Genomic DNA, 14,803 nt, shown 5'->3' on the forward strand with positions numbered 1-14,803 from the left:
AACTAAGTCGCCTCCTTAGCTAGTATATTTTATGTGTAACATGTACACCCACACAAACAGAATCCTCCTATCAAACACACCAAAGGACAGACTGTGTTCCCTTAGAGTCCCTCCCCTTAAAGCAGGATGATCCAGGCAGGAGAGAAAGGGAAGGGATGGGACCCAATGATAATGCGTTCAGTTACCAGGTTAATGAACATGCTACAAATACCAGGAAGCTATGCCCTGATTAACAGAATAAATTAGATTCCACCTTTCACAGAGTCAAGTCATCCCCACCCCCTTCCATAGAAAGACCTGCAGGAGATCTCTGAGAAAGTCTCCATGAAGATCTCCAGATCCTTCATATTGTCCTGCAGCCCCCCACATAATTCCCAGAGATCAATGGGATGCCCCACATCTCCGCAATGAGTAAGTTCCCTGGAGGACACCTCCCCTCCCCAAACCCTGGCAACACAACTCCAATGAAGAACCACTAATCAGACACACCTCAAAATCACAGCAACCTCCACATCAGGAGAGAATTGAGACAGCACTACAATGTAGGACTGTAGCATCTTTTCTAGGTATCCCTGACTGGGCCAGCTAAAAGGTAACATAAATCCTCCCTAGCCAGCACAGCTACCCCCCCCTTGCCCAGAATGGATCCTGGCGCCTTTTTGGGGGGGTGGGGGGAGAAGAGAGGGGAAGAGGATGGAATGCTGCTGCAGGCACATCTGACCTGACTTCCAGAAAGTAGCATACGTGGCTCAGGCATGGACCTTGAGAAGGGGACAATCAAAGCCATTATTATAGGGCTGAAGTGCTACTCTGACAAAGCTCTGGAGTCTGTCAATTTTTATTTTCTTATAAGGGATGATGAGTAAGAGGGACGCATACGGAGGATCCAGTCTGCCTAATGGAAAGGCTCTTGTACCAACTGGTTACAATCAGGCAAAGTGCTCTGTGAAATGCTGCACTTGAGCCAAGAAGTTAAGCTTTTGAAAGGCAGCTATTTAAAAGGGTCAAAGGATTTCCTTCTCCTTCCTCAACAACCACCTGCAGGATGGGGGAATGCAAATGTATGCCAACACCTATTGTGTGTATTGATTTTAAGGCTACTTGGGGCAAATGGGGATGGGGAGCGGTCCGGGATAGTCAATTCGAACACAGGAGAGCAAACTTGTTTCCAGAGCCGTGCGGGGAAAGGGAGATCTCTCTCTGGACACAAAAGGAAGGGGGTGACCAGGAAATGGTCAGAGAGGGGACTGGTTTCAAGAGACTTTCTTTTCTCTGTAACTAAGCTAAGGGGCACCCCTTCCTCACTGGGCTTTGTATAACATACCTCATCTGAATACACTGCAAACAGTTTATTTTGTTTTATTAAATTTAAAGACAGACTTATTGGATAATTTCACACAGACCACCCCAATGATACCTATCAGCACTTCTACATAGAGGTTCTGATAACTAAGTGCCTAACATTCCACTCAGTCTTGATCAACAGGCATGGCCAGAGGTGTCCTCTTCCACTGGGATGTGTTGCAAAGGGCTAAGGTCAGACGCACACAAGGGGAGAAAACCAAAGATGCTAAGAGTTGGCAGGGGTGCAGGTGACAGGTTCTCTATAAAAACAGACACTGTGATTAGCATCTGTCAGAGATACTGTATGGCAAAATCCTACAATATCCTTGAAAAACCTTATTGTATTAAATGTATGTATTACTGTGGGCTTGGATTGTATGCAACTTCTCTAGGTGGGAGATGTGAAAGATGTAAGACCTGGGAGTTGAAAAGCCTATACTGAAGATGTGCCAGACAAGTATGGACTTTTGGGACAATAAAAGGTAAGTGGATTTCTTGGGGAATCCCTAGGGAGAAGTTAATGCAAAGTCCCTAACTCTGGTGATGCAAAAAGCCAGCCTTTCAAAACTATGTACTAAAGAAAGGGCCATTGTCTGCTGATTACCTATTACAGAAGGCCAAGATCAAAGACTGAAGCTGTATAAAGCAGCAGCTAATCTGTCCAATCTGAGTTTTTGTTCTGGATCTAGGACGGATATGAACTTGTAATGATGGGAAAACCCAGCTGTGGGTTTTGAAGGACTAACCTATCAGAGCCCTAGGTTGGAATTGGGGGTGACCTCTGGGAAGTTTTTTAGCATGCTTGTAGGAATTTTTGTTGTTTTATTAGGTTTTCTCTGTAATGCTTAAGAATAAAAAAGTGCTTGCTTAGAAGAAGCTGTGTGGTAACTTGAAGTGCAGGCAATACACTGGTCATAGCCTTAACAGAGAAAGAAATGCACAGACATAGGCCTGTTTAGGCTGTCTGGCTTGCTGGGGATATCACAGTGTGAGGCAGGGAGCCATGCAGCCTTAAAATCCCCAGTCAGAAGGGAGTGAGATGCAGGTCTCCGCACAAGTGAGGTGACAGCTGGGAGCCAGGAACCTTTAAGTGCGTGCCCTCAAGCAACCACATAAGGGTAAAATACAGGTACAGTTACCCTGAAATTGTAACTGCATCTACTGGATAGGTTTCCTTTACCGGTGAGCATGCACTCTGACATACCTACCTGTGTTTCTTAATTCCATTCTCATGAAGCTGCCTCTCTCCATTATGTTTTCCAGTCCTATTGCTTTGGGGTGGATCCAGATCAAGCATTGCTGCAACTTTATGATTTGTTTCTGAAAAGTCTCCTGAAGAATTGTCGGAATCGAAGCCTGTATACAACAAGTACAGGTCAATAATTTTCTCAAGAACTTCAGGACTCGACATACAGTACCTGCTTATACTGCACACCTGTTAGTAATAAACTAGCAGTAAATACACTTACCTTAAAAACCTAGACATACACAATGCATTTTACTACGTAATATCACCAAGTCCAGAACCTTTGTTATATGATCTAGTTTCCAAGAGCATACAGAGCCAAGTATCACTTTAGTATCAAGCCCCCACAACCAATTTTTTCATCCTACCAAACATAATACTGTGAATTGCTCAATAGCTTCTAATCTGATTAAGTCTATGGCCTTCCCTACTTCAGAGCTGCAATTTAAGTGCAATTATAATAATTTTGTTCAACTACATGATTTTGCATGTCCTGCCTTAAGTGCAGGGGACTGGACTAGATGACCTCTCGAGATCCCTTCCAGTCCTACTCTTCTATGATTCTACTTTGTCATAGGTCTTCTAAAAGTGAAGATGACCTATTTATACAAACAGTTTTATTACTAAGAGACAATAGAGAAACAGACATTGCTAAGTCAGAGTGAACTGGCACATACATAATTGAGTTTTAAGTCTATTGTGTACAGTTTCTTTATAAAATGAAATGATACAAAGAAAAATGCTGAAATAAGGAATACACCATTTTTTTAAATCTAGTAAGATGACATGAAAACAAGAAAAGCATAGCTCAGAGAACATTGTTTGGATGGCTGACGGGCTGGTAGCATCAGGGAGCTGACACCCAGTTATGCACAAGCAAGTCTCTCTCTCGCTAAAAGCAGGGGGTAACAAGTGACTCACAGACCTAGTTCTGGGCACCCTGAGAACCATCACACCATACTGGAACGGAAATTGACCAGATTCCCCAATATGTGTTCCCACCTCACGCCCAACCTCTATGAATAAGCATGCGACCTCTTTGGTGCCATCCACATCTATTACCAGGGGGCATATCCTCAGCTGTGGCTCAAGAGGTCTCATACTGCAGGAGTGAATCCACTAACAAACACACACGATTTGCAGCAATATTTCACAAATTCAGGGTATATAGGATGCTGTGATGTAACGATTTTGAAAGAGTGCTTAAAGAAGTGCAATGAAGCAGTGTAAATTATACAGGGTCTTTTTAAAGACTTTTTAGAGTTGGCTCTAAATTGTGCGATTGGGAAAAGCAGGTGCTCTAATAATGGGGAGGGGGGAAATCTGGAAGTTGATCTCCATTTTACAGGGAAATAACAAAAAATGAAGGCACTTTAAGTGCATCCATTGATCCATACTCTACAAACGCAAGTCAGATAAAAACACCCAAAATAGAACTCCTGAATTTGCATGACAGCCTGTTCTACAGGATGTTTGCCAGCAGAAATGCTTCACCTATCCAGACTTTTACTTCCTTCAACTCACTAACTGATATTTAGGGCATCAGTATTAACAGAACCTCACACACATCCCAAATGCTTTCAAGATTAAAGCATCTGTCTTTTTCAGTGACTAGAAGAGCACACTTAACTGATCAAGCGTCCTTCTCCAGTTAGGGCCACCAGACCAGGAGCTCATTGGGGATGAAAACCAATCATGAAAACTAGAACCCATGCATCACCCAGTCTCCTTTCACCAGTCATGTGGTCTAGGATTAAAAAACCTGCATGGAGGAGTCAGCCAGAGACACAAGTTGGCAGGAGCAGCTGGAGAAGCAGTGCACTGAAGCCAGAGTGCTTTTTGTAATTTTCCCCCTTGGCCTTCTCTCCCCTATGCCGAGTGGCTATTCATTCCTACCCTCTCTCATGTTCCCCCTCCCTCTTTTGTCTCTTTTAGGTAACACAACTCCACCCACAAAATTTAAAAACAACAACAACAACGGAACTAATATGACACTGGAAAGCTTCACTCTGCTTATATGAGAAAGAGTCCCATTAACTTTAGATCAGGCTTTCGGAATAAGAATCAGGTTATGACAAGGATAATTCAGCTTTTAACTTGCTGAGTTTAGTCCAACAAGGGGTTTAAATACTAATAAACTAAGGGAGAGCTATTATTTTGATATTATTAAAGCAGAAGTTGTATTTTTAGCTCCCGTGAAGTGCTTTCATTCTATTAGTGAAATTCCTTTCAGAAAGCTATACAATTCTGAAACAAAAAATTACATTCCCAGCATGCTAATTTTAAGCAATCTCAGAAGCAGAGGGAAGTATCCGTGGTGTGATATTATAATTAGCATAAGGCACAGAGGATGAGGTCACTCATTAATACCTTCTGCTACACCCCAATCTCTCAGGTGTGTCATTACATAATTACAAACTCATCCCAATGGGATTTAACACTTAACTGGGAACAATAATAGATGTAATATACAGATGATTAAAATAAACACTACTTTGGAACACCTGTCTTGAACACATGCTTATCATTAGCCAGTCCACAGTAAAAGGGACATTCATTTATAATAAAAAAGTGTAGTTAAATCTCATGGAATACTATCATTCTTACCAGCTACTTCCAATGAGTTAAACATGCCTTTAAAAAAACCCTGAAAGCTCCATAAAAGGCTGAGTCAGTCTACAAGGGTATGATTATCAGACAAGCATCTCACGGTGGAATTATAACCTTTGATTGTGCCTAGAACCTTGCAATTTCTTTGAGGGAATAATTATTTCAGAATAACTGAAAAAGTGTCCCAGTGTCTACATACCAATCATTCTATTTCACCTCAGTAAATGAGTCACTCATGCTGTTCTCATACGTCAACATGTATTTAGTTCAGATGGAAAGGGTGATTACACACAGAACAAAATATAATTTCATCCGGTCATCATCAATGACTATACAATACCAAAACAAATATATTCAAATTTTGAGGACAGGCAAAAAACCTTCAACCCCAACTCCAGTAGAACTTATCTTAAATACATCAGAAATACGTAAATAAGCTCCTAACAGAGCAGATTTTCACTTAATTTTATCTACATTTTAAAATAGGAAGCTCAGGTAGGTAATCACTAAATATGGCAACGACTCCACGTGCACACTCTAAGCCAGTTCTCAGAAGCTGTTAAGCTTATCTACTGCAAGTCATTTGAGAAAGTTTTACAATTGTTAGTTAGCCAAATTTTGTCTCTGCATGTAATTTTGAATTTTAAAAAGAGAGAAGACGACTCTGTAGGACTGCTTAGAAAAGCTAAAAGTGGCTTTTTAAAAAAAATCCAGAACATGTTGCTGAGAGGGGAATGACAACATTTGAGTGGGATTTTTTGAAAGAATAAGGTCTTCTAGGAAATCTCTCTTCTTTGGACATCACTAAGTAATGCGTCCAAAATATAGAGGCATTCACCAGATAAAGATTAGTTACAGGATAGTCACACTGTAGTAAAAAAGGTCTGAGGTATAAACCAGCTGTGAGGTTTCAGAGGGGAAAAAGTAAGAAGATTGTGAAGGCAGCAGTGGAAAAGTATCAACTTAATCCTCCATCACAACTCCCAAACTGTATGTTTTAAAGGTGAACCAAAATGCTTTTTAAAAAAGTACAGATCCAAAATCATTCACACAACATATATTCAGACGTGGTCATAAATTAATCCATTTCAAGAGTTTAACGAAAAATGACTTACCAGGGATTCTGTTTTTCATAGTTCTCTTCTTCCCCATCCTGCAAAGGAAAATCAGCCCATTCAAACTATGCTATACCTCTACCTAACAGGAAGCAAGGAGGCAAAGTATTCCATGAGTCACAGAGTATATACGACATAAGACCTCCCCTTTTATCAGTCATCAGCTTCCTGAGCTTAAACTCCAGGTACTAGTCACAAGACAGGAAGAAAATCAAATTCATGATGTAACCTATCAAGAGCCTACAGACCTAGAGAGGGCAGGTGGGAGAGAACCTGAATGGCAGACCACGATAAATACAATTTATGGTAATTGCATTTTGTCAGAGGTCACCACTCCCCCATCCTTGGAAAGAAAACCAGTTTTTACAGACTGCGGTTGTATCGAGCCACTTTCAACAGGAGGCGGGGCTTACCTTTCACAAGACAATTTGAACACACAATCAGAGGCAGAAAGTGCTGATATAGTCAGATCCAGATGGTAAAAACCATGAATTAACCAGCAACTGAACAGCTAATGCTTCAGTTCCTCCTCTCCCCCCCACCCCCAAGAGACATGACCTAAGTTGAACAATAATTAACAGTAAGAGGGGAAGAGCAACCTGCTCAGGTACATCCCAGGCTGAGAGATTAGTGTTTGCACGACAGCTGAAGGAGATTTCATGGTATTCAGGATTAACCCTTGGAATAAAGGTAAGAGCCCATCAACAAGACCATTTTTGTTTTGGCAACGATGAATCATTGCAGCAACTAGCCAGGAACTCTCCTCTTTCTATGGCAAATTCTTCCACTCAACACATCTGATCCGTTCACCTGAAGTCTGGCAGAACTGATGAAGGGAACAGAGTCTCACCACAGCAGGTCCAGATGGCACAGAAGTCCTTAATGAGTCCAAGCAAGCTTGACAGTGCCAAGAAGCACAGTAACCCGGGCAAGAAGTGAGTGATTAAAGTAACCTGTTCCCTGACCTGCATAATTTTCCTGAAGAATCTCTGGGCTTGTCTACATGGTGCTTTAGTTTGCACTAGCAGGGATGTAAATTCTAATGTGCACCAGTGTGTTGTGCACTAACTAGCCCATGTGGATCCTACTGGTGTGCATAAAAGTTCCCTAATGTAGTCCCTGAATGCAAGGAAACTTCTCCACCCAGAAACACAAGATAGAAAATTTGTGCTCCAAGTAACAAGCTCTGGCTTCCTTGATGCCTGCTCACATGTGCAACAACCATTCATTTAGTGAGGATGAATCAGGACACAAGTGCCACAAAGAGGAATTCTCAAAATATGCAAGGACAAGTGAGCACCACGCAGTTTTCTCTCACAGGTCCCCGGTGAAGTGTCTGTTCCGCACTGAAAAAGCCTAGACAGAGAAGTAGATTCCCCACCCCAACAGATTGGCATCCATTCTTGCACAGAACAAGTGTCCACAGGGGAGAGGATAAGAGACAAGCACAGGCAGGATATCACAGTCACCACTGCAGAGAGGCTCTTGCTTCCTGTGAGTTGAGTACTAGTTCCTCATATGAGGAGGAAGGACAACATAACTTGGGCTACTGAGGAACTCAAGTGTATCCCGGTCCTCTTAGGCAGCACAGTGGTCTACAAGATGGGCCTCTGTACATCTGAAGGTCACATCTGCCCTTTTAGTGGCAAGCTCAGTGGAGAAAGAGAGCATAACCCTGGAAAGAGCAGACTGCTGGTTCTGCTAAGAGCATCCAGCTTTGAGGGCCTCAGGTCCTACAGAATCCAGAAATGATCACTTCAAACTCATCTCAGACTAGACACTCCACAGAAGGATCAAGATCCAGAATCTGACCATGCACGCCTTGGAATATAGATCTAAATCAGGGACATGGGGACCAACCAAGAACCCTGATAGGTTGGCTAGAATCAGGACCCACCAGAACCTAAAGAGGCCCAACAAGGGGAGTCTGTGGCAGGTGCATACTCTGCAGGGCTGGGAGCAGCACAAAGAGGTGAGGTAGACAATTGCAGGAAGACCTTAGGGCCTGTTCCAAACACTGGTGAGACACCACCACACCAGCCAGTGCCTCTAAATGGAAGTCCTGGGATTCACTCCAATGCACTACAGCAGTGGTTCTCAACCTACTTACCATTCTGGGCCACATATGCAGCTCTCTATGCGTTCTGTGGACCACATCCACCCTATATTATATATTAGTGCTGATTGGGCCACAAATGGCTTGCAGGTGGAGAACCACTGCTCTACAGGGTTTGGGACAGGCAGTACAGACTAGCAAGCTGGAAGGTTACCCTGAGAGGGCAGCAGGCTACAAACCACGTGGCTAGATGGGGGAACAGGACAGCAAGGGGAAGACAGTCTGCTACTGGTAAGATAACACTGGGGGGCGGAGTGGGAGGGGGAGCAGGAAAACCTGCCACAGAAAGTCAGCACTGAACATGGCTCCCTATCTAAACCATGCCAGAAGTCTAAGGACAGGGAAACTTATACCAGAACAGTGTGCTGGAGGGAAAGACAGCAGCCAGTGGGAGAAGAGGTCTGGGAGCAGCAAAACCCACAACAGGAAAAGCCATGCAGCCCCAGCTCCCTGAATCAAGAGAGGCAAACTTTGAAAACACTGATTCCAAGCCCACACAAAAAAGCAGTTGGATTTGGAATGGGGCCTCATCCCTTTAAAGGGCCTAGGCCTGGCCTACGCTTAAAAATTAGATGTGCCTGGCTACATCACTCAGCGCTGTGAAAAGTTTCATAATCCGTATGATGCAGTTAGCTCAACCTAACTCCTGGTGCAGACATGGCTAGCTCAACAGAAAAATTATTCCATTGACTTAGCTACCATTCCTCAGACAGATGGATTAACTACACAGACGGAAAAACCCTTTCCATTGACGTAGGCAGCGTCTACACAGCTGTGCTGCTGTATTGTAGACACATCCTAAGACCTGGAGCTTCCTTTGCCTAGACTTTTTCCTTCTCCTCCCTCCCATCATCTTTCTTTTTGCATAAGAATAAGATAAGCACAGGGTTAGAGGGGTTCTCAGGTCCAATGCATGACTCTACACTTCCAGCAAGGAGGGAGCAAATCACCGGAGTCAGCCAGCTTCCAATATTTCCCATTCCTCAACATTTGGAAAACCATTCAGGAAGTTGGAGGTTAATACCTTGGGATCTTTAAATGTTTTTTTTAAATATAAATTTATTTTTGAAAAGCATTTCAGTTCACCTTTAAAACCATGTAAGGCTATTACAAACAACCAGTGTTCCTCATTAGTTCAAAGGAAAGTACTGTGACACAACGTTCAGGTGTCAAGAGGTTCATGTTTGCTTTTCTGAGGGCAACACAGGAGAGCAAAGATTTTGGCTCCTTACACTGGGAGTGTTGTTTTATATTAATGAATTTCTAACTAGAAAACACTTTCCACTTCAACACCGTGGGACAAGTTCTCCACTGAAGTTAAAACAACACTCAGCACTTACGTAACCGTTTTCCTTTTCAAAATGCTTTACAAACATTAAGCCTCACCAGTCTAGTGAGACTACTTCTGTTAGTCTTAAAGGTGCCGCAGGACCCTCTGTTGCTTTTTACAGTCCAGTGAGTTTATCCCCATTTTACAGATCATGAAGCTGAGGCAGAGGGGCTAAACGGTTTATTCAAGGCTATAGGGAGAGCCAGCATTAAGGAGTTCCTAGGCCAGGCTCAAACCAGCAATAAAAGGATTCCCTTTTCTTCTCTTCAAATGGTTTTCATCACAGATTGTAATAATGGTGCTTGATTTCTTAACAACAGATGTTATACTCTGGCTTGCCACAAGCACATACAAACTGTAATTTTAATTTTGCAGTTTGGCTTTTACTCACCCGTAACGGCATCAAAGAACTCCTCTTCACTATTCATCCTTCAGTATGAAATCTTTGAACCGCCAACTTGGCTTCCTCTAATGCATCATTTTGCTGAATTTAAAGATTAAACATTTTTGTGGAATGGAATCTTCCTTCATAAATACCAAGTCACTTTAGATGATCTATTTGAGAAGATGGGGGGAAAGACAGAATATTAGTGCTTTCACATTGCTTATTTTGGGGAAAAAAAATTACAAAACCCATATCCTCCAGTTTCCCCATCCCTGACAAGTGAAAACCTAGGCACTTGAATCCTTATGTTTATATCCACTGGCATTTAATAACAGTGTGGGGGGAAAAAAGAGATAATGAATATAAATCCAAAATAGGTTTCTTTAATAAAAAAAATCAAATCATTCTGAAGATGGGCAATACTGCATCATCTACTACTGTAAGGAATGGCAGAACAATTTATCCACACTATCATTTTCTATATATTTATACTACATACTGCCCACTGGCTTTAATTTTTAAAGCTTTTGGGGATTATAGTCTATACTGGAGACTTTATACTAAGAAAAATAATTGCAAAACACTGTTTTTGAATTTACTTATACTTATATTTAAAATGAGGCCTGCAGGTGTCATACAGCAGATGGAAGCCAGGGCAGTCAAGTAGCAGCAAAGGGAGAAAGTGTTTGGTAGAGGGAAAACTTGCCCTCTTAGAGGGCAAAACAGATTACCAGCACACTTACCACCCAGGGGGGATAGCTCAGTGGTTTGAGCATTGGCCTGCTAAACCCAGGGTTGTGAGTTCAATCCTTGAGGGGGCCACTTAGGGATCTGGGGCAAAATCAGTACTTGGTCCTGCTAGTGAAGGCAGGGGGCCGGACTCTATGACCTTTCAAGGTCCCTTCCAGTTCTAGGATATAGGATCTTCCAGATATAGGATATCTCCATTAATTTAATGTATTTATTTAGGATCTACTCTGTATGGAGCCAGGGAGGAAAAGTGACTATCAACCCTGAATGTCACCTCTGCAGAAAAGCTTGGCACCACGTAGCTATTTCCATTCTGGAGACCTGGAAAGTCATTCGCAGTGCAGGCACTCAGTTGTGTCAGCCACTGCCAGACTCAACTCTTGCACCAACTGGCTGCAAGCCAAGATAAAGCCAGCTGGTGGTTTTGTTTTTGGCAAGAGTGAACAAGGAAAAGAGATAGTGCCACTTTCTCACATACAGTGCAGCTAAATACACTGCAAACAAATTGCATGAAATCACCAGGTAGGCTTGATGCATAGGCTAGATTTGATTTATTTCAGTTGCTTGGCATTTATGTATTGAAAACATTTACACTTGGTTCAGTTTCAATTTAGCCAAAGCAGAAAAACCAGATACTTAGTACTATATGCAGTTTCCAGAATACTGAAGGTTTAAAGATTCAATAATTAATCAACCATGCATTAAGTTAATACATTACACTAGCACTGAACAACAACAACATAATACAACTAAAACAGTACTAGAAGTCCTGACTACTCGCTGTCACTAAAGATCCCACTTCACCTGCAAGAGGAGGAGTTTTCTAGGGGGGGAACTAACTCTGGCACTTCCACTTGGATTAATAAAAACCATTGCCATTCTATCCTTCACCTGTAATGTCTTGGGATAGCTCTGTTTTTCTTATCCAGTTTAGCTTCTTGCTGAAGTGACTCCAGCTGTATTTCAAATCCCTTTAATTTTTCCTGCAGAACAAAAACCATGCGACTCCTGATACAAATGCAACCTTCCTGCTCTTCATTCGGACAGAGGAACTTCCAAGGTGGAACATTTCAGTTTGTTTAGTACCATTCTATAGCCCACTTAAGTTATTACACCTCTACCCCAATATAACACGACCCGATAGAACACGAATTCGGATATAACGCGGTAAAGCAGTGCATCGGGGTGGCAGGGCTGCGCGCTCCAGTGGATCAAAGCAAGTTCGATATAACGCGGTTTCACCTAGAACGCAGTAAGATATTTGGGCTCCCGAGGACAGCGTTATATTGGGGTAGAGGTGTACTTCAAGGCAGGCTCCTAAGTCACAATCAAGAATACCCTGGCCATAATTCACTACCAGCAGAAGCAACATTGGAAGCAGTAGCACTAACAGTGCCACAGTTCAGGGCAACTGCACCTGAATTTCCCCTCCATGGTCCAGCAAAGGCACTCACTCTAGGCTCCCAGCCCAAAGCTTTCTTGGGTGGAGACCTGCATCTCTCTCCCTCCACCCCCTCTGAGCAGGGTATTTCTAGGCAGCATAGTTCTCTGACTATACTATAAGATTCCCAGCAAAAGACAGTCTACCTAAACGCAGACCTTGCTTCGCTTCTCTCCTCAGAGATGGTACATATTATTACGGCCACAGTCACAAATTACCACACAGTTCTTTCTAAGCAAGAACTTTTATTCTTAAGATAAAAGCATTACAAAGAAAATATATTAAAAACAATAAAAGAACCTACATGCATGCTAATAAACTCAGCAGAAATCACTCCCCCACTCCAACAAGGGCTTTGGTTAGCGATTAGTCCTTCAAACAGGGCTTTCTCCTGTGGTCACAAGTTCACCATTGCTTCAGCTCAGAACCTGAGGTTAAAAAAAAAAAAAAAAAAAATCTAGGCATGTTTAGTCTTGAGAAAAGACCACCAATGGGGGACCTGCTAACAGTTTTCACAGAAGTTAAGGGCTGTTATAAAAAGGAAGAGGTCAGTTGGTCTCCATGTCCACTGAAGCCAGGACAAGAAGTTATGGTTTTAATCTGCAGCAAGGGAGATTTAGGGTCGATATTAGGAAAAACTTTCTAATATAAGGGAGTTAAGATCTGGAATAGGCTTCCAAGGAAGAAAAGGATGCAGAATCCTCATCAATGGAGGTTTTTAAAAACCATGTTGGCCAAACACCTGTCCGGGGTGGTCTAGATTTCCTTGGTCCTGCCGCAGCACAAAGGGCTTAACTTGATGACTTTGAGGTCCCTTCCAGGCCCGTATTTCTAGGATTTACATTTTGAATACAATGAATTCCTAAAAATAGAAGATTTAACTTAATTCAATAAAGTTTGTCCCGAATGTTGCAGGATATTGTCACATCTACCAGAGAGACAGGTGTCAACGTATTTACCATTGTCATCTAACCCTTAGACAACCCAACTGAAAACATGCCTTGAGTCCACTAATGGGAGAGACAACCACATTTCATCAAGGCAGCCTGCAACATAGGAATTTTTCTGAACTGTTCAACACCGACTGTTGGCAGAAGTTGTTACTTGCAGATATGGCTATGTCATCTCCAGCTGGCTAGAATGCCCTTGTAGATGACCACCTATCCCTTGTGAAACACACTTTTGTTGCTTCCCATCTAGACTGCAGTAATGTAGGCCACTTGAACTTGAAAGCATCAGCCTTGAGAGAATTACAACTGGTTGAGACAGACTGGGCTCTAGGACCTGCCCACCGCTCAGGGTCCTAGAGCCTGGGCTGCAGCCCGGACGTGGAAGTCTACACAACAATGAAACAGCCCCACAGCCCGAACCCAGCAAGCCCGTCAGCTGGCATGGGCCAGCTGCAGGTTTTTCTTTGCTGTGTAGTCATACCCAACCAACCACCCTAAGGGTTCCTTTGGTTTTTCTCAGGGTAAGGGGGTGCGCTAAGAGAGAATATATTTCTTTGCTGTAAATTTAGCAGTCTGATATTTAGTGTGGTTTACACTGAATATTCTCTCTGTAGCTGAATATATAGTGTTCGTAGAAGATATAGCTCTCAGACTATTCTCCTGCTTTTCCATGTTGACAATATCTAAAAAGGTTTTGCATTACATTCCTAACTCAAGAAGTTACCTACATTCATTGAACACAGAAATATTCAAAAGGCCAAAAAGATTTTATAAAAAACACTGTTAAGAATGTTTATTGAATTAGTTATTTCACACTGTGTGGCCTACACAGGTTTCACTAAAGCCAATTTTTATTATACACATGCACACACAGGGGGAACCAAGAGCAGAAAAGAAAGGAAAAAAATCTGAATTTCAAACTATATATTCTATATGCCATGTCCACACCTCGTTCATGATGACCTACTGAAAGCAGAGTTGTAGGTCATTGTGCTAAACACGTTAAAAGTATGTGCTTGTTTTACATAGAAACAAAATCTGCGTACCTAGAACAGTGATAGCAAACATACGATATAATATGCCAGTTTTAAATGGCATGCAGTCATACATATAAATTGTGCTAATTTTCATGTACAAGACAGGCTTCTACCCACTGAAAACATGGCACGTCCACCTCTTCCCTTACCCACTCCCAGTTTGTGTTCTGTTGAAGGGGCAAGAAGGAGAATTCTATTATTTAGAGCCAATATAGAAGTTGTAGTGATGTGTACTTCAACATAAATGTCAGTGTGTAAAAAAAATCGTGAGCCATCGAAGTTTTTTCCATCTTGTTGCATTTGTAAGCAGGAGCAAAGGTTGGACCAGTTTTCACTCATTGTTCAAGTAACGGACTGAGGTTTTATGTAACACTTTATGAAAAGCAGACTCACTTTAAGAAGCAGTCTTGTGTATTAACAATGTTGAAAGCCTGAAGTATCCCTCAGTTGCAAGCTTGAGACGAAATTACTGTTTATCT

At 42.2% G+C, this 14,803-nt stretch overlaps 1 protein-coding gene across 2 annotated transcripts in view; it reads right to left on the bottom strand.

Annotated features, from left to right (window-relative positions):
• Window positions 1-14,803, bottom strand: part of OSBPL2 (oxysterol binding protein like 2) — a 38,960-nt gene extending 24,157 nt beyond the window's left edge. Inside the window, exons 1-5 of one of the 2 annotated variants that reach the window (XM_054045387.1) lie at window positions 14,718-14,803; window positions 12,642-12,765; window positions 10,153-10,316; window positions 6,316-6,353; window positions 2,553-2,700 (exon numbers count right to left, since the gene is read on the bottom strand). In XM_054045387.1, the coding sequence (XP_053901362.1) occupies window positions 2,553-2,700; window positions 6,316-6,352 (185 nt within the window). In that variant the 5' untranslated portion in view covers window position 6,353; window positions 10,153-10,316; window positions 12,642-12,765; window positions 14,718-14,803. The remainder of the gene's footprint in view (window positions 1-2,552; window positions 2,701-6,315; window positions 6,354-10,152; window positions 10,317-12,641; window positions 12,766-14,717) is intronic. The other variant, XM_054045386.1, reaches the window with a different exon arrangement.

This window comes from Malaclemys terrapin, chromosome 12 (genome assembly GCF_027887155.1).
Source record: "Malaclemys terrapin pileata isolate rMalTer1 chromosome 12, rMalTer1.hap1, whole genome shotgun sequence".
NCBI lineage: Eukaryota > Metazoa > Chordata > Testudines > Emydidae > Malaclemys > Malaclemys terrapin.